At 55.1% G+C, this 15,792-nt stretch overlaps 8 protein-coding genes across 8 annotated transcripts; 3 read left to right on the plus strand and 5 right to left on the minus strand.

Annotated features, from left to right (window-relative positions):
• Positions 1-404: 404 nt before the first annotated feature.
• Positions 405-1,797, minus strand: BU26DRAFT_452311 (carbon-nitrogen hydrolase). The gene is made up of 2 exons (XM_033824791.1): positions 881-1,797; positions 405-804 (listed from the first exon to the last, which is right to left on the minus strand). The coding sequence occupies exons 1-2, from the start codon at positions 1,500-1,502 to the stop codon at positions 467-469; spliced, it is 960 nt and encodes a 319-aa protein (XP_033687178.1). The 5' UTR covers positions 1,503-1,797; the 3' UTR covers positions 405-466.
• A 592-nt stretch (positions 1,798-2,389) lies between these two features.
• On the plus strand, positions 2,390-4,783 carry BU26DRAFT_548853 (S-adenosyl-L-methionine-dependent methyltransferase). Its single transcript, XM_033831964.1, has 3 exons — positions 2,390-3,265; positions 3,776-3,944; positions 4,404-4,783. Exons 1-3 carry the CDS (start codon positions 2,462-2,464, stop codon positions 4,475-4,477), a joined length of 1,047 nt encoding a protein of 348 aa, XP_033687179.1. The 5' UTR covers positions 2,390-2,461; the 3' UTR covers positions 4,478-4,783.
• Positions 4,784-4,838: 55 nt separating this feature from the next.
• On the minus strand, positions 4,839-6,303 carry BU26DRAFT_516865 (uncharacterized protein). Its single transcript, XM_033828438.1, has one exon. The coding sequence runs from the start codon at positions 6,064-6,066 to the stop codon at positions 4,984-4,986; it is 1,083 nt and encodes a 360-aa protein (XP_033687180.1). The 5' UTR covers positions 6,067-6,303; the 3' UTR covers positions 4,839-4,983.
• A 302-nt stretch (positions 6,304-6,605) lies between these two features.
• On the minus strand, positions 6,606-7,065 carry BU26DRAFT_252374 (uncharacterized protein). The gene has a single exon (XM_033821149.1). The coding sequence runs from the start codon at positions 6,942-6,944 to the stop codon at positions 6,711-6,713; it is 234 nt and encodes a 77-aa protein (XP_033687181.1). The 5' UTR covers positions 6,945-7,065; the 3' UTR covers positions 6,606-6,710.
• Positions 7,066-7,186: 121 nt separating this feature from the next.
• Positions 7,187-9,097, minus strand: BU26DRAFT_421720 (uncharacterized protein; the record flags this gene model as incomplete). Its single annotated transcript, XM_033823423.1, has 5 exons — positions 7,187-8,319; positions 8,370-8,651; positions 8,697-8,793; positions 8,899-8,936; positions 8,989-9,097. The coding sequence occupies 5 exons, from the start codon at positions 9,095-9,097 to the stop codon at positions 7,187-7,189; spliced, it is 1,659 nt and encodes a 552-aa protein (XP_033687182.1).
• Positions 9,098-9,423: 326 nt separating this feature from the next.
• Positions 9,424-10,904, plus strand: BU26DRAFT_516867 (uncharacterized protein). The gene is made up of 2 exons (XM_033828439.1): positions 9,424-9,569; positions 9,905-10,904. Exons 1-2 carry the CDS (start codon positions 9,488-9,490, stop codon positions 10,543-10,545), a joined length of 723 nt encoding a protein of 240 aa, XP_033687183.1. The 5' UTR covers positions 9,424-9,487; the 3' UTR covers positions 10,546-10,904.
• Positions 10,905-11,848: 944 nt separating this feature from the next.
• On the plus strand, positions 11,849-12,781 carry BU26DRAFT_252436 (uncharacterized protein). The gene has a single exon (XM_033821152.1). It carries the CDS (start codon positions 12,176-12,178, stop codon positions 12,668-12,670), a length of 495 nt encoding a protein of 164 aa, XP_033687184.1. The 5' UTR covers positions 11,849-12,175; the 3' UTR covers positions 12,671-12,781.
• A 755-nt stretch (positions 12,782-13,536) lies between these two features.
• On the minus strand, positions 13,537-15,520 carry BU26DRAFT_252525 (RA-domain-containing protein). Its single transcript, XM_033821157.1, has 3 exons — positions 15,113-15,520; positions 14,898-15,044; positions 13,537-14,849 (listed from the first exon to the last, which is right to left on the minus strand). Exons 1-3 carry the CDS (start codon positions 15,384-15,386, stop codon positions 13,720-13,722), a joined length of 1,551 nt encoding a protein of 516 aa, XP_033687185.1. The 5' UTR covers positions 15,387-15,520; the 3' UTR covers positions 13,537-13,719.
• Between the last annotated feature and the right edge of the window lie 272 nt (positions 15,521-15,792).

Raw genomic sequence — 15,792 nt, forward strand, 5'->3', positions numbered from 1 at the left:
GATGTCCAGCCACCGGTCGCTAGCAACGCCTATTGATTTACCGCGTCGGAATTAAGTCTCTAACAAACATCAGCCATGCGGCGAACAAAAATTAAGACTAACCGTGCACGAGGAGACACTTATTACGGCATGTTGGATTCGTGGTCTGGAGGCCTTCAGCGTCTGATGCGAACTTAGTATCTTCCGTTCTGTTTCTTAGCTAACTATCGCGCCACTGTGGGGAGAGACACACCTCCCATAGCTTTGACGGAAGTGCATCAAAACCTAACCCTGTGAAGTTAAGGCTCGCGAGGCGCCATCCACGAGCTTGCCGCAGTGTTTAGAATGCGAAACTGGACCGAGAGATTCATGAACTGGAATTCAAGAGCGGCGCGCGTTTTTACCGCTACCTGCTGAAGGATATACCGGCAGCACTCGAGCGACGTATCATGTAGCTGCTCAACCATACACAACTCTACAATGCCTCCTACACCCCCACCGGCGTCTTCTCCCTATCATCAATACCAAGCCACAGCAAATCCGGCCGACTATAATGCCCACACACATCTAAGAAGCTCTTCGTCTTAAGAATGTCATCAAGCGGCAAATCTGCATAAATAAATCCTTCTTCAGTGCTCGGCAGGTCTTTAGATATGATGCGCCCATCGGGGCCGAAGACGGCTGAGCTACCCCCACCGGGAACGTTCATGGCGAGCCCGGCGCCTGTTTGGAGCTTGTCGACGCCAGCTTGGCTTAGGACGGCGGTGGCGTGCAGGACAAAGGTTTGCGATTCAATGGCGTAGGTTTGCGAGAGGGAGCGGCAGCCTGTGTGAACGGAATTAGTTAGTTGGTGGATGGCTTGTATGAGACAGGCGGTATGGATGGGAACGGGGAATCGTACCTTCACTACTCATGGAATACAGGTCAGGGCCCCCCGAGTGCGCATACAGTGGCGGCCAGGCTGCGACGTGGATGCTCTCGTTCTGATGGTACGTGTGGTACTTCAGCAAGGGTTGCGTATGCTCCCAGCACGACAAAGCTCCAACTCGTCCAATCCCCTCCAACTCTACTACATTCTTCAATGACCCGCCGGAAGCGTCCCCGAAAACCGTCCTCTCCACATGGGTCGGCTTGAGTTTTCGCCGCGATACGCGGATCGCGCCTTGAGCGTCGATGATAGCCTGCGCAATGTAGAGCGAGTTGTTGTAGTTCTCGCTGAAGCCGAGCACGACGGCGATGCCGTGTTCGGCGGCGGTCTCGCAAATGCGCTTCATCTCGGGAGAGTCCACTGAAAGGGAGTTTTGGATGTATGCGGTTGAGAGGTCGAAGTCGATGTGGCGTGTCCATATCCATGCTGGATAGCCGGGGATCCAGCATTCGGGGAAGGCGACTAGTTGCGCTCTATTTTCTGCTGCCTCGCGGATGAGGCGGCAGGTCTTCTCGACGCTCTTTTGGAGGTCGAGCCATGCGGGCTCGAATTGCGTGACGGCGACACGAACTGTTCCGGTGTTGGGAGGTGTCATGATGAGAAGGATCTGGGAAGAAGATAAGAGATACTGATATGAAGGAGATTGATGAAGGCTGCGAGAGATATAGTCTCGGAGGGACAACACAACGGAAGAGAGAAGTCGATCAGAAGGCACGACAAAACGCTTATATACGCCCTCCTCAGATTACGTGGGCAGTAACCCCCAATTCAGGCAACGCTCAGATTTTATCGTTCGATCGGGTACCTTGTCAGATAAACAACATATTGATATGCGTGCTGTGAGACGGCGCAGATAATGTTTTAGGAGTGGCGGGGGTAAACGCATGGTACCTAGGTACTTAATTATAGCATAGAAGACGTCAACGGATGCTTGCATCCATACCAGTACGCCTCAGTCGTGTAGGGATAGCTTCCATGTGGGTACGTCGGTCGTTCTTTAGACTGGTTAATGGTGGAGGAAATGCTGACATTGAAGCGAGGTGAAGGAGTGCACGAGCCTTCCATCTGAATCGGGACTAGAGGGCCCGTCGCACAAAATTCAACGAGAACGAGAACGAGGAGTCCGTCTCATCTCTCCAACCTTTTGCTCACAATGGGACATATCCGTATTTTCATATCAAATCCTTCCATCACACTAGGAGAAGCATAACCGGGAGATCAAGATGACAGTAGAGATTCGTCCCGATCCGCGTCGGAGTATTTTCGCTGCGCAGCTGCGCCCCGATTCAACGCCACTAGACTATGTCCTCGGGGAGTCGCAGACATTTCAAAAACCAGTTGTGGGATACCAGCGACCTTTAGGTAATGGCCGCTACGCGCATACCTAAGGATTCCACCTGGGCACGCATTGGTGGGTCACGTCAGCACTAACCCCTCCCCGCAAATATAATGAGCCGTTCCCTCGCAAGTCGAGCAATTTTAGACTGATTTTCGCCTGATATTGTAACACCCACTACGCCTCTTCTGCAGATAGACCCCAGACTTTAGCAAATCATGAATATCAGTGGGCCTCGTGTACCAAAGCAGGCTCGAGCCTTACTAGATGGCCAAAAGAAAGTATCCACCTACGAAGCAACAGGCGGCGAAGTGACAGCTCAATTTGCATCTCACAATATTGGCCTCCTCCCCAGTATCGCACCAGGCTCCGTTATACACGACAACGCATGTGGTTCCGGCACCGTGTCGCGCCTCATCCTATCTTCAAACCCATCATCCGACATCAAGATCCACGCCACCGACGTTGACCAGCCATTCCTCGACAAGCTCCAGGAGGATGCCACAAAAAACGACTGGCCGATCGAAGTCGCGAACCAAAAGAGCGAGAGCCTATCCTTCCCTGACAACTTTTTTGACCTCTCCGTCACCAACATCGGCATCATCTTCTTCGGCGCTGCCGGCCTTGATGGCGCGAAAGAAATCCACCGCACCCTCAAGCCAGGCGGCGTCGCCGTTGTAAACTGCTGGGAGCGCATCACGTGGCTTATGCCCATACTGAACGTCCACACCGTCTTTCGCACCGGCAAACCGTTTCCGGCTCCGGTGATCAATTGGGCCGATGGCCAGCATCTCCAGAAGATTATGGTTGAAGCGGGGTTTTCGAAGGACAAGATGAGAATTGAGAAGAGCGATGCGTGGGCTAAGACGAGGGATCTGAGGGGCTGGGCGGAGAAGTCCTGGGCGTATCTTGCGGGGATTGGGGGCTGGATTGAGAGTGATGAGGAGAAGTGGGATGAGGAGGTAGACTTGCTAGCTAAGGTTTTGAAGGAGCAGGGTGGGACGAAGGAGGTGGATGGCGAGGTGTGGATGAAGGCGGGTCAGTGGGTCGTTGTCGCGACAAAGTGACCACAGTGGTGATGTCCAAAGCAGAGTAGGATACTTCGTACTATCTCGTGGTTCTTCACCTTCTCGTCTTCTCGTATCGTTCGTATTATTTCCTTTTGGAGACAGGCCAGTGGTCCTTCAGGGCTTTGAGGGGACTCAAGGTGAAGGTGACATTTCGCCTCACACCGCTATGTCAACTCAGGGCCCCGTCATAAGAGCCAAGCTGGTGCCGACGTCTTTTGGCCTTCACCCAAACAACGGACAGCTCCTTCCCTCACTCGTACCTTCGTCACACACACACACTCTCTCTCTCTCTCTTCTCACTTCTCAGCACCTTTCTCTTTTGATACCCATGTCCTCTCCTTTCCAGCTTTTGCCGCGTATAACGGCGTCTTCTGGCGCAGCAACAATATCCTAAAACATATAATCTCGTAGCCGCGTCCGGCATATCCCGTTATATTGGGGACTCTACTACTGATTGCCCAGGCGTTTGTTGAGAGCGTCCGTCTTTCTCAACGAGCTCACCAAGGACCACCACTCAGGGCGCCTACCGCAACGCACTGGATCGGACCCGTCTATTCGACCTCGCCTATTTTCCCTTTATCTTCCTTCAAAACGCCTGCAGAAACCGTCTGCATCGCCGACCGAACGGAGAGTGTGATATACTGAGGTTGTTGTGGAGGGTTGGAGGAAGACCACTCACCACCAACTCCAACCTTAGGTCATCTGAAGTGAACTCGGCTTCAGCGACCCGAGTAGCTTTATCGTGAGGTGATCGCCATCGAAGAGATATGCTGCGAGGTTCACAATGGGTAGAAACAGGGAAGGGAAGGAGCGAGCTCACCTTCCAAGCAGAGCCGCGGCGACATATCATGTCTCTGAGAAGCTTCATGATCGCGCACCTAGGCTCACACGCGCGCACGCTCGGCCCTCATCGGCGTGCCCCACCGAAGGCAGCCGCGTAAACAATGCCCTCAGTCGCGCTCCTGCCTAGTTAGCCAAACACCGTACCTCACCTCACCCCACCTGCCTGCGAAACGCCCCTCCCCTCACGTGGCGCACCCACACACGCAATTTGAATTAATTGTCGTATATATATTAAACAAATGTGCAGTTCCTTCAACAAATGAAACTACGTCGGCAGCTGTTGGACTCGCCTGGGATAGCGCCGCGGATTGGGAAGTCTGACTGCCCTTCCGCATAAGTCGCAGCCCTATAGAGCGCCAAACCAGGATTGACCTAGTTCGAAGTTCGAGTATGGCAGTATCCACTGAGATAACTAAGCCCTGAGTGTTGAGACACCATCCGAAATAAACAGTATAAACTCATAGGAGTTTTCTGGGCCTTCGGGTTTCTTTTTGCATTTTTTTTCTTCTTTTTTTGGCGCGTTTGGGTAGACGTGTGGTGAGAAGGGTGGTTAGAGGACAGGGTAGGTAGAGAGGTAGGAAGCGATAGCGATGAGAGGCAGACTGTATCTCAGACAGAACATAGAGGACAGAAGGGTTAACTTGCGCAGCAGGTAGAGGAGCATTCTGGCGGCATTTATACGCACACATTCATGTCATTTGCGTTAACTTTTTGCACACTACATCCCATGATCGCCAATACCCAAAGCAAAACTTCATGCTCATAATGCACACATGTTCCCTCTCAGCTAGTACATATCCTGCATCCTCTTCCTATGCGCATATGGTCTAACGCATGAGACCTTGCACCTGCTCACTACTCAAATTGCCCTGCCTCGCCTTCATTCCCGGCCTCTGCGTGCCCGCCTTCGCCGCTGTCCCACCACCTGCCGCTCTCTTCGCACTCGAGGGCGCACTTACCGTCCTTCCCGCCTGCGTCGGCCGCCTTTGGCTCTCAATGGCAGCCTCAGCCTCGATATTCTTCACCGCTCTAGAAACTGCCATGCTATATCCGCCAAACCACTCGCTCCACGTCTGCCCGTTGGTCTCTTTGCTGACCTCCATCGACGGCGCCGCCTTCTTCGGTTTCGGTGCTGGCGGCTTTGGGTTCTGGGCGCCTTGCGTGGCCTGAGCAGCGCGACGTTGTTCGAGGAAGGATTTTGCGACGTTCTGAGCAGCGGAGACGCCGCTTTGGATCGACTTCACATCGGACATGGAGACGGCGGCGGGCAGAGGGATGCGGTAGTTGCCGGTGAGCGTGACTTGCCTGTCACCTGTATGGACGGTGTCGTCGGTTGCGCCGATGCCGCTGCGCGGTATCTCCTCGACAGTTTCTTCTGAAGTAGTGCGTTTGCCTCGCGGCCGATTGCGCGGCCGGAAGGTTTCCAGGTCGCGCCGCGCGACCTCAAGCTCGTCTTCAAGCCTGGTCAGCTCCTCGTCTGCTTCTTCTTCCTCGGCTGGCTGTGCGGTTTCGGCGACGGTAGCGATGGTTGGTACTTGTGTAGAGGAGGAATCTTTGCGCCCTTTTCCGCGACGTCGTGGGGAGCGACCTGTTCGCGCTTCTGTGCTCTTGTAGAGCTCTTCTACTTTAGCTTCAAGGCCTCGCACGCGGGACTTCAGTGCTTCTATCTCGGCTGTCGAAGCTGGAGGTGCCGACGTAGCTGTGGTGCCTGCTGTCGAAGCATCGGCTGCATTCTGGGCGGGTGCAGGCTCTTTGTTCAATTTCCTGGGTCGTCGACGCTGGCGGTTGGGTCCTGTTCCTCCTGCTGGCGTAGCCGCATCCTTATCCTTCGCTGGCGGAATCGTCGCAGCTTTCGTCGCAGCAGAAGCTGGAGCACCGGTACTCTTCACAGCCTGCTCTTTCTCGAGCATGATTCCGCCCGTAGAACCTGCTCTTCCAGAAACAGTTTGCTCCGACTGATTCGCAGCTTTTCTCGATCTTGCCTGTTTCAGCTGTGACGTAGTTGGATTTGGGCCGGGGGATTGAGACTTCGTTGTCATTGCTTCAATATGAGACAATGCAGGCAGATCATAAAACAAGTTCACCAGGAGAAGAGAGAGGAAAAGCTGTCGAGAGCAAGTTGAAGCTGAAGCAAGATCTCGAAGTGGGACGGAAAGCTGGGCAGATTGACGTAGGAGGGGCGAATGCCAGGGTCCACGGGCTAGACCTGAATCAGCAGCGATCCGCATGCTGCGTCCGATCGCCAGCATCGAGACTCTGGTGTCGCACTCGTGTTTGTCGTCTCTGCGATCGCATCCCTCACGTATTGTAATATTGTGCAGAGTCAGGAAAGCGGTCTGGGGCGGCCCTGCCACACCTGGGCAGTTCCTACTCGAGGAACGCATGTAGGTCAATTCTTCACGCGGAGGGAACCTTCCCAATCACACATAGACACGTCGGACGTAGGTACGCAGGCAGTGGAGTGGACAAGCCATTTTGCAATCTACCATAATCCTAAATACATGCCCGAGCACAAACGTCTATTTGAGAAGCGTACAGAATTGCCAACTCTTCCTCAAAATCCGCGCCCAGCACAAAGCCAACAAATGCTACCTGCCATGCTCGCACCACCAACCCCGAAGCCGTCGCGAGAGGAGAGGAGACACAAAGATGACAAGTTCATGTTTTCAAAGCCCGGGAGATGTAGGAGACATCCTTGCAACCATAACTTTTGAAGGAAAGAAATAAGGACAAACATGCATGTGCATGTGGTGTCAGAGCCGGCATGGGAAAGCATGAGAGGCCTCATTAAACGTGTATGGGATGAACAGACCAGATCTCAAAGTAGACCCGCCATCCGAGCCAGGATGGAAGTTTTACCCTGTGCGCCGAAGCAGGCCAGGACAGAGGATGCGTGAAACAACAAGGTTGTGTAGACATCAACAAGATGTTGCTGCTCAAGGATATGTGTGAGCGACGTCGCGAGCGTCTCAAATGCATCGGGAAAGAAAGTGGAGACAAGCCGAACATGTCTCAAAAGACGGCAAAGATCTAGGAGGCGATGGCACGGGACGGGCCGCCACGACCTCCTCTACCCCTCGTGTTCTTTGGCTTCGTGACGGTACTCCAGCCGTCATCCTCAAGGCCCTCGGTCGTAGTTCCAGCTGCTGCCGAGGGAGCGCCAGACTTCCGCCTCCACGGTCCTTCGGCCTTCGGATTGCGCACAATCTCCTTTGGCTTGACCTCTTTGTCGTCGACGATGTTTCCGTTTGCAGGCGCATCAGGTGCGTCTTCCTCTGGGGCTGCGTCGTCTTCGTTACTCACACGTCGCAGGATCTCGAAATTCGGGCGTGGCTTCTCCTCTCCGCCATCCTCCTTGGACTTGTCCCCCGTGGGCGTCGGAGGTGCTGCCTCCTTAGCCGCGGCCTTCTCTGCTGCCTCTTTTGCCCTCTTCTCCTCGCGTGCCTTCTCGTCAGCCTCCTTCTTTTGACGGATAGAAAGCTCCCTCTTTTCCTCAATCTCTCTCTCGCGAGCGGCGGTATCAATCGGACGCGCCGCACCGAAGGGGTTCGACTTGGAGTGAGTCTCAGAAGAGGCTGTCGGAGGTACCGGATCGCTATCGGACACGGTACGCTTGGTGAGGTTCAACTTAGGGCGAGTTGCCGGAGCAGCATGTTGAGGAGCGGGAGACGAGGGAACACTGGTTTCGGGAGTGCCCGACGGAGACTTGGCCGGAGCATCGGGACGCATCCTGGCCCGCCACTGGTTGTCAAGCTCTGGAGCCGTAGGTTGTCGGTCGTAGTGAGGCCGGTCCTGGAACTCGCGGCGTGGTGGACGGGATCCATCGTTCGAGCGTCCCTCGCCCCACGCAGGAGACTGTCGTCGCTCGCGCGGTCCATCGTTGCTTCGCACCCTGCCGCCCTCTCTCATCGGTCCGGTTTGAGGAACGGGCGACAGGGGACCCTTTCGCTCCCAGTTGCCGAAGTCGCGCTCCTTGCCATCACCCGAGAACGGCGGAGGACCCCGTCGGCTGCCTCCACGTTCGCTTCCGACATCGGAACCAGTATCGAACTGACGATAGCCTCCCCCTCCTCGGTCGGACGCACGGCGCGCACCCGGGAGGTCAGGAAGAGGACCCTTTCGAGTCCAGTCGGACATGTCCTTGGCTTCGGGACGATCCTTGGCTGTGATCTCATTAGCGTTCTACTCTTATGACGGCGGTCCCTATACTTACGCGGTTCAGCAACACTGATCCTGATATTTCTACCCTGGAACTGTGTGCCAGACAACTCGAGCGCCTTTTTTAGGCCGTCGAGACTGCCGAACTCAACGTAGCCAAAGCCTTTCGGCTTTCTCTCCAGCTTGTCCTCCACGATACGCACATTGGTGACCTCGCAGCCGCTGAAGAAATCGCTGACGTCGCCTTCGGTAGCATCGAACGAAAGGTTACCCAGATGGGCAGTATACGGGGGCCTCGTGGGGAGGGGAAGCTGCTCGCGCGCAAATCCACTGGGGGCTATCACGGTCAGCGCAAGGGGGGATGACGTCGAGGTCTACGAACCGAAGCCGCGGTCAGAACCGAATCCGCCAGCGGAGCTGAATGCACGCCTTTCGCCTCCATAGCCGCCGCCGCCTAGCACATCGTCAGCACACGGTTTCTCCGGAATTCACAGTGGGAAATTTCGGGGGAAAGTACCTCCGCCTGTGAAAAATTAGTGATCGGCAAATTGGGCTTTATAGGATGCGGAAAACTCACTACCGACCGGCATATCCTCCATTTCGTCGGCCCATGATCCGAGAGCTGTAGCATCGTCAGTCTCCTTCGCCCTCCAGGCAGAGAGGGTGGCGCGTACATTGGTCGCCCAGAAAGTCCCCCAGGGACATCTTCTGCTGGGACTTCTTGGCGGGAGCTGCGAACGATTCAGTCAGCCATGATATCCTCAGATTTTGGACAGCGCGCATGAGGCGGGGCAGGAGAGTCGCGGGGGCTGTCTGCCTGGCCGGCTCCGCACGAAGGGAGCGCCTACCCATGATTGCAGGTGGCAGTCAACGCGCGGTCGAAAACTGCGCGCTGGTTGTGAATGTACTGAGAGCTATTTCTGCTCTCAGCGATGTTGTATAGGTGTAGTTGTTCGTGCAGCGTGTGGTGTGGTGTGGTCAAGGTGACCGAGCCTTGGAGGGAAAAAGTGGCCGCCAGGCGATGAAGTGCGCAGATTCGCCAGGCTGCTTAGTCATTGGGCTTGTTAGTGTGAAAACGGATTGCAGCCTCGCAAGCCCGAGCCCTGACATCGACATCGACCTCGACTCCGGCGAAAATCTGCTACATTGCATATAATCATCGATGCACAAGCGATGAGAACGCAGCCTGACCCAAATCAGGTCACACATCCCCTCCATGTGGCGCGACAAGCCGCCCTAATTGGCGGAGCAGCCGGTACGTATAGCCAATCTGCTCAACGTTCTGAATGTTCCTCTATCTGCAATCACGACTTGGGGTACCTAGGTCTATCAGAATCTTGTATTCTTGTCTCGTTCTCTGTTGCACCTGCGCATTGAAAGGAATAATAGGAGACTCCTCCTTGCCAAGATATATCACGTGCCTCGATATCTCTGGAGGGCCTGTTCCACATCCACTTCCTGCATCTGTTCGCCATCCGTAGCAAAGTATTTCGTCTTTCCAATTGCAGCATGTTCTCCCCTTATCAATGCTAAATATATTCCTGCTTAGTTCAAAGCGTTGCTCCTTGAACTGTCGCTAACGGAACCCAGCATTTCCGGGCTTCCTCGTCGGCGCAACCTACGGCACTCTCCGCACACAGACCCCGGTAATATTCTCCCTAGCCTCTGGTGGACAATGGTTCGCCATCGCCACGACATTTTGGGGAGTTCGCACTGCTATTCTCAATCAAACCGGGCTTCTGAACTGGTGGAATCTCACCCGAGGCGCACCTCTCCATCCTCGTCATGATCTCAACCCCTCACGTGAAGACCGAGTCCGAGCGTCTACCATCTCTGGTGCCATCACCGGATTCTCATTAGGTTTTCTGTTCAGAGGACCCCGCAACGTCATCCCAGGCACGATAATGTTCACCCTCTTCGGATGGGGAGGGCAGCATGCGTATAACTACCTCGACAAGCGGAACTCGGATGTAATACGGAAGGAGCAGGAAATGAGGGAGCAAGGCGAGGTGAAGGAACAGTTGAACTGGTTACAGAGGGTCGCGAAGAGCAAATGGAGCCCGATGTCAATCTTGACGGACGAGGAGTACGAAAGGATGATGAATGAGAAGCTGTTAGCTGTTGAGGCAGAGATTGCGCTGATTGATGAGAAAATCGAGGGATTGAGAAAGAAGCAAAACGACATGGAGGCGCAGAAGCAGAAAGAGAGTACGAGTCTCGACAAGCAGTGACCGGACAGCAGAACCAGAAACGTAGTTCGGCGCAAGATATCATGCATCGAGCGTGTCGGCAAACAGATGTGGACTCTCGATGAGCGGTTAAGTATATGAAGGCATTTTTGACTGAGCTCGGCCGGATAGGAAAAGAAGCGGTTCCCCAGGATATCTCTGTATACTACCTGTATAGATTTCACTGCTCGGGTCAGAATTCACGATCAATTCATCGCGCCGGGTACGAGAAACAGACATGGAACTGGCGGCTAGGCGCCGGCTGATACAGAGCGGACGCACTTGCAGTATCTATGGCGTTCTTTCTTGATGGGCTGAGACCAGACCGTCTCTTCAGTATAGCCATATGAGCTCACCTCCGGAGCACGCCCGCCTCGTTGGGTCAAACTAAATGAGCGGCGACGGTGCGAGGTGGGAGTTAGCTGCATCTCCTCGGTCCATTGCATGCAGCAGGTAACAGACACAAATCCAACAACACGACACGCGCTTTACAGTAAGTCCCCTGCATCCAGAGAGCGTGATAATGCCGTGTTAAGCACACCACTGATCGTTCTGCCTCTGTTCGGAACACCGGCTACAGTGAGCGAGCCACTCATACCTACATCCTCATCGGGGATTGCTCCGCAGACGGTCTCGAAACGCTCAAGAACGACCAAGGTCTCCTTTCGTTTGCAATGGGAGATATAGAGGGCCAATCCCAAAAGACGCAGCACGTCCCGCAGTTCGCTGTCAAGAACTGCAATACCCCTCGACTTACCATGCACGCTGAGCATTCTTAGGCACCCAGAACGCAAGAACAAACTTCCATCCACCTCGGAAGCACTACATACATTCTCTATCTATGTCCAGTCCAACATCCGAATAACCTCACGAACCAAGCAACCCACCAGCGTTTCAAACATCCCCGCAAAACTCCCAACATAGCCACCCCCGTCTCCCATGCACCTCATCTATCCATCACCAAACCACCTCCCACAGTAGGCATCGGGGCATCCAAAAATACATCCCTCAGGTTTCATTTCCAAAACCACAGGCAAAGTCACGCCTTCAAGAGGATGCCCGTTTCAACGCACCTCATCCCCATTCCTCATCACCAAACAATAGTATCAGTATCCAAAAATACCATCCCTCAGGTTTCCATCCTCAAACACACGCACGTCAAACCATCAAGAAAATTCCCGGTCGTCCCCGCACAAGGCACCCATTACGTTCGGAAACTGATACCGCTGAGTAGTAGCGTAGAGCTATACAACGCCTCATATAGTCCCCAACGGTTTCGAACAGGGGGCCCAGCATCGCCAGAATAGGCCTCGCCCCGAACGACAGATAGCGAGAACAGGAACCGCAAGTTCCAAAAGCGGCAGACTAGTCCAGCGCTAGCTCTCACTTCAAGTCATACGGTGCTAGAAGCGGAAGTGACAGCGACACGGCTCAGCACTTGTAAAGTCGCACGTTGCCCGAACTGCACACTCATCCCGCGGCGATCACCGCCTGCCTCACGTCTCCCCTTTCTCTATCACTCTACTGAGTCGCTTCTGCTTCACTCTCTCCTAACCGAGCCGCTTCAACCTCCACCATATCGTATTCTGGGTGTACGTGTACACGCTGCGTAACCCACCCAGGCACACGGTCCATGATTTGGAATTTGCCAATCCCTCGCCTCGAGCAGGGCGTCGCCGATCCGTTATGCGTTTCTTGCGTACTTTTTTCCAGAAGCTCGCGCCATGTGATGATTTGCCCACGCCGCTCGAAACGCATAGCAACGGGTAAAGATGGAGAAACCGGGTCGCGAACCTTATCTCGTCGTCATGCTGTCGCTGCTTTCAACCACCACTCTGCAATTGCCATGTATGTAGGCAAAAGGGGGGTTTTCTTTCATTGCGAGATGATGGGCGTGCGTTCGCATGCTGGAGCGTTGAACAAGTGCGGGCGATATGCAGGTCCGCCAGAGTGCGCACACGCACGGACGAGGGGCACGACGCAGGAACAAAGAACGAAGAACCACGGCCCGCAGCCCAGGCCACCATCTCAAACAAGGATGCAGGACTACGCAGGTCAGGAACGCCCATACATGACTCGTCGACGGATCTTCCCCTGCCACTGCCACACAACACAGTTCTGGGCCTGATGATCGCTCAGCACAGCACCTGGCTGTAAGGAATTGCTCAGCAGAGAATGTCCTCAATCGGCACTCCGTAAGTCAGCTCCCGCGAAGGAAAGAGTAGAAGAGAATATCTGAATGGCTTCATATTTTGCATTGCTTTCTCATTTCTCCAACATACATCGTAGCAACATAAGTTTTCCCACTCCAGCTAACAATGCTTCCCCAACTTTTGAAGAACCCATTGCGTGAAGTGCTCCTGCATGCTATGCATCCCAGTAGGAAAAAAGGCGCTGCAAACCCATTCTCGTAGAAAGTGAAACCACATGCCTCGTGACATAACGAAAATTCCAGCGTGCAGCCTAGCAACAGTATCCCCCGTAGATGGCATCGATATCCCCCTTCCATCTGACAACAGTCTTCGTTGTAATCTCCGTAAATGATCCCAAAATCTCCAAACATTGTGACAACAATATCGTCCTACATCTATCCTTCCTTCTAACGGCATCCTTCCCCATTGCCTTCATCCGCTCCACAACCTCCTCCCCGGGAACGGACCCGGTATCCTTCTCCATCCAGACAACAATCATCCTCCATAGAAACTCCCAAGAAATAAAAACCCTTTCCAGCAGTGGCAGCGGCAGCGGCAGAACCGCAAAGTCAAAGCACCAAACTCACCTATACGAAATAAAAACCCATCCTCCTATGTAGACACATGCTCGCCAACTCCAGGTAAATGTAGCACAGCCCAACTCCGCATTCCCTCACTTCCGGGTAGTATAGCCTCCCGTGGGGATCGGCACCGAAGAAGTCCTCAGGAATAACCTCGACTCCCTCTTCTTACTCATTCCGTCTGTCACCTCTGTCCATAGCCCATTCGTCACCTTTCGCCAATCTTGACCTGATCCTCCGGATCCACCTGCGAGGATCGCTGCAAAGTTTCGCGCAAGGGCGGTGTCGCCGATAAGTGCGCGATACCTAATGCAAGTCTTGTTTAGTATCCAACCTCCTCTTGAACAACATCTTCAAAACGAATAAAGATAGCGGTGGTGCAGGCAAATGCGCAGTTTTTCAACTTACAATACACCTCCCGGCAACTGCACACCCCTGTTCCCACCATCCCAGCCAAAGCCTCCTCCGCTTCCAACACTCCTCACGTCGTTGCCTCCGACGGTGCTCACGTGGCCTTCAGCGGGTGCGGCGTGCTTTCGAAGCATGAACATGGGCTTGCGGCCTTCCTTATCAAGTTGCTTGAACAGTATCAGAGGGCGTTCGTTCAGTCCTAAGCACCGCTCCTGGTCCCCGTGCACGATATAGAGCGCATATTGCCGCCAATCTGCCGTGATATTGTACTTCTTGAGCGCAACCGGGAGCACCTTGTGGCACGGATCATCAATCGAGACGCGGAAGGACTTGAAGATTTCAACTTGCGGGTTCGTAGACGGTGTTTGTGCAGGCGCGGAGGTATTCGTGGAACCTCCAGATAGCGGCGGCTCGCGGTCGTCGGGATTCGGCGTCGGTTGCGCATTGTTCCGCATCGGCCGTGAAGACAGTGGGGCAGGCGTCGCGCGGGCGTCGCGGTTTCGTTCGGTTACGGCCGTGGTGTCTGAAGCCCAGGTGTTCGTCTGAGACCAGTTCGGGGTGCTCTCGTGGTCGGGGTGGCCGCTGCGGGGCATGTCCGAGCGATTGTAGCGGGACTGATTCTGCGAGTACGCGGGAGACGTAGGCGAGGGTTGCGGTGCGGAGTTGGGAGACATCTGCTGGCCCCCGGCGATGGACGCTGTGAGGTGTGAGGAAGCTGCAAGAGCTGCCGCTGAAGGATCTAGAGACGAGTTGTCGACCAAGGCACGCCCCTCCGGGATAGTCGGAGAGGGGTTCTTCGGACCGGAAGCAAGGAAAAGCCTCTTGGTGGAGAACTTACGTGACAGACTGCTTCCCGACCTCTGCTCTGCTGCCGGGGGCGATGTGACAACATGATCGTGAGGAGTGGGTAACGGTTGCTGACTGTCTTTGTACATGCGGACGAACGGCAAGATCTCCTCTCGGAGGCGCTTGTTCTCCTCCTGCAGCTTGATGAAGTCGTCCCTCAAGTGCCGTAGCTCGGTTTCGGTGTAGTGTATCCGCTCGTCCCGCGCCTGGACCACGCGTATCACTTTGGCCAGGTCGTCTTGCGTGGGCGGTGCATCTTGGGCCGATGTGTCTGCGGCTGGTGTGGCAGTTAGCATACATGGTCGGGAGGGAGGAGTGCTCGTACATAGAGGAACGTAGTCGTCGGGCTCTATCGGCACGTTCTGCTTGACCTTGGTCTCGTAGACGGCCTTGAGGATGGTGAGTCTGTGGCCCACGCTGTTCAGGCCCATCTCTTTGAGCTCGGCATGTTGCAGGATTATCAGTGCCTCGCCTGATACTTCCTGCTCTGTACGATTCGGATCAGCATGCAGTCACCCTGTCTGGGCCATGCAAACCTACCAACAAATGTGCTCGCATACTGCTCCAGCCCCAAGCCAGATATGAACTCGCCACACTGCGCTGCTGTCCAGTCCGTGATCAGGCCGGTGGGACTGCCCTTGCTGTCCCTCGAGTGGGTAAAGGTCGTGGGCGTGTGCTCTGTGCTGAGCGGGCCCGAGGACGTCGGCGAGCTTTCGTCGTACATGTCTACAGGCAGGGTCGGGCTCTGGATGACGCTGCGCTCGTACTCGTCGTCGGCGTCCGAGTCGTCGTGGTACTTGGACTTGTAGGCCATGGCGGGTGACGTTGCGCGGCCGTCGGCGGCGGCAGCGGTGGCGGGAGGTCGAGAAGAGCTGGTGGCGCCAAGCCTCGAGAACAGCTCGCGGAGGGGAAGCTCGCCGTTATCAGCGTCGGTGAAGGTGCGTCAAGCGGCGGTGGTCCCGGCGTTGCCAGCAGCGGGTGCTGTGCATCCAGGACCCTGCTGAGACGAAGCGAGATTGACCAGGCGTGTTTCGCGGCCTTGACGCTCGCCGCGGATGGGCTTCGACCTCTGGGACGGCTGTGTCAGAGGCAGACGCAGCAGGCCAGCGACGTGAGCCGGCGTGGGGATGCTGGAGGGGCGTGGCGCTTTGTCGTTGTGGTGGAGGGCAGGCAGCGCGGCCACGCTACGGTGCCTGAGGCTAGTGGGACGTGCGAGGGCA

The sequence above is a fragment of the Trematosphaeria pertusa genome, assembly GCF_010094035.1.
Source record: "Trematosphaeria pertusa strain CBS 122368 unplaced genomic scaffold BU26scaffold_4, whole genome shotgun sequence".
In the NCBI taxonomy this organism is placed as follows: Eukaryota; Fungi; Ascomycota; class Dothideomycetes; order Pleosporales; family Trematosphaeriaceae; genus Trematosphaeria; species Trematosphaeria pertusa.

Excerpts from the sequence above, each read along its gene's own strand:
- BU26DRAFT_252374 (XM_033821149.1), bottom strand. The coding sequence starts at position 6,944 with ATGAGGCCTCTCATGCTTTCCCATGCCGGCTCTGACACCACATGCACA.
- BU26DRAFT_548853 (XM_033831964.1), top strand. The coding sequence starts at position 2,462 with ATGAATATCAGTGGGCCTCGTGTACCAAAGCAGGCTCGAGCCTTACTA. Across the intron at positions 3,266-3,775 it reads CGAAGGAGGTGGATGGCGAG|GCGTTTGTTGAGAGCGTCCG; the intron begins GTGTGGATGAAG and ends CTGATTGCCCAG. Across the intron at positions 3,945-4,403 it reads CATCGCCGACCGAACGGAGA|TTCCTTCAACAAATGAAACT; the intron begins GTGTGATATACT and ends ACAAATGTGCAG.
- BU26DRAFT_516867 (XM_033828439.1), top strand. The coding sequence starts at position 9,488 with ATGAGAACGCAGCCTGACCCAAATCAGGTCACACATCCCCTCCATGTG. Across the intron at positions 9,570-9,904 it reads CCTAATTGGCGGAGCAGCCG|CATTTCCGGGCTTCCTCGTC; the intron begins GTACGTATAGCC and ends AACGGAACCCAG.
- BU26DRAFT_452311 (XM_033824791.1), bottom strand. The coding sequence starts at position 1,502 with ATGACACCTCCCAACACCGGAACAGTTCGTGTCGCCGTCACGCAATTC. Across the intron at positions 805-880 it reads GTATTCCATGAGTAGTGAAG|GCTGCCGCTCCCTCTCGCAA; the intron begins GTACGATTCCCC and ends CCGTTCACACAG.
- BU26DRAFT_252525 (XM_033821157.1), bottom strand. The coding sequence starts at position 15,386 with ATGGCCTACAAGTCCAAGTACCACGACGACTCGGACGCCGACGACGAG. Across the intron at positions 15,045-15,112 it reads GTATGCGAGCACATTTGTTG|GCGAGGCACTGATAATCCTG; the intron begins GTAGGTTTGCAT and ends AGGAAGTATCAG. Across the intron at positions 14,850-14,897 it reads CGACGACTACGTTCCTCTAT|CCGCAGACACATCGGCCCAA; the intron begins GTACGAGCACTC and ends CTGCCACACCAG.
- BU26DRAFT_516865 (XM_033828438.1), bottom strand. The coding sequence starts at position 6,066 with ATGCTCGAGAAAGAGCAGGCTGTGAAGAGTACCGGTGCTCCAGCTTCT.
- BU26DRAFT_252436 (XM_033821152.1), top strand. The coding sequence starts at position 12,176 with ATGATTTGGAATTTGCCAATCCCTCGCCTCGAGCAGGGCGTCGCCGAT.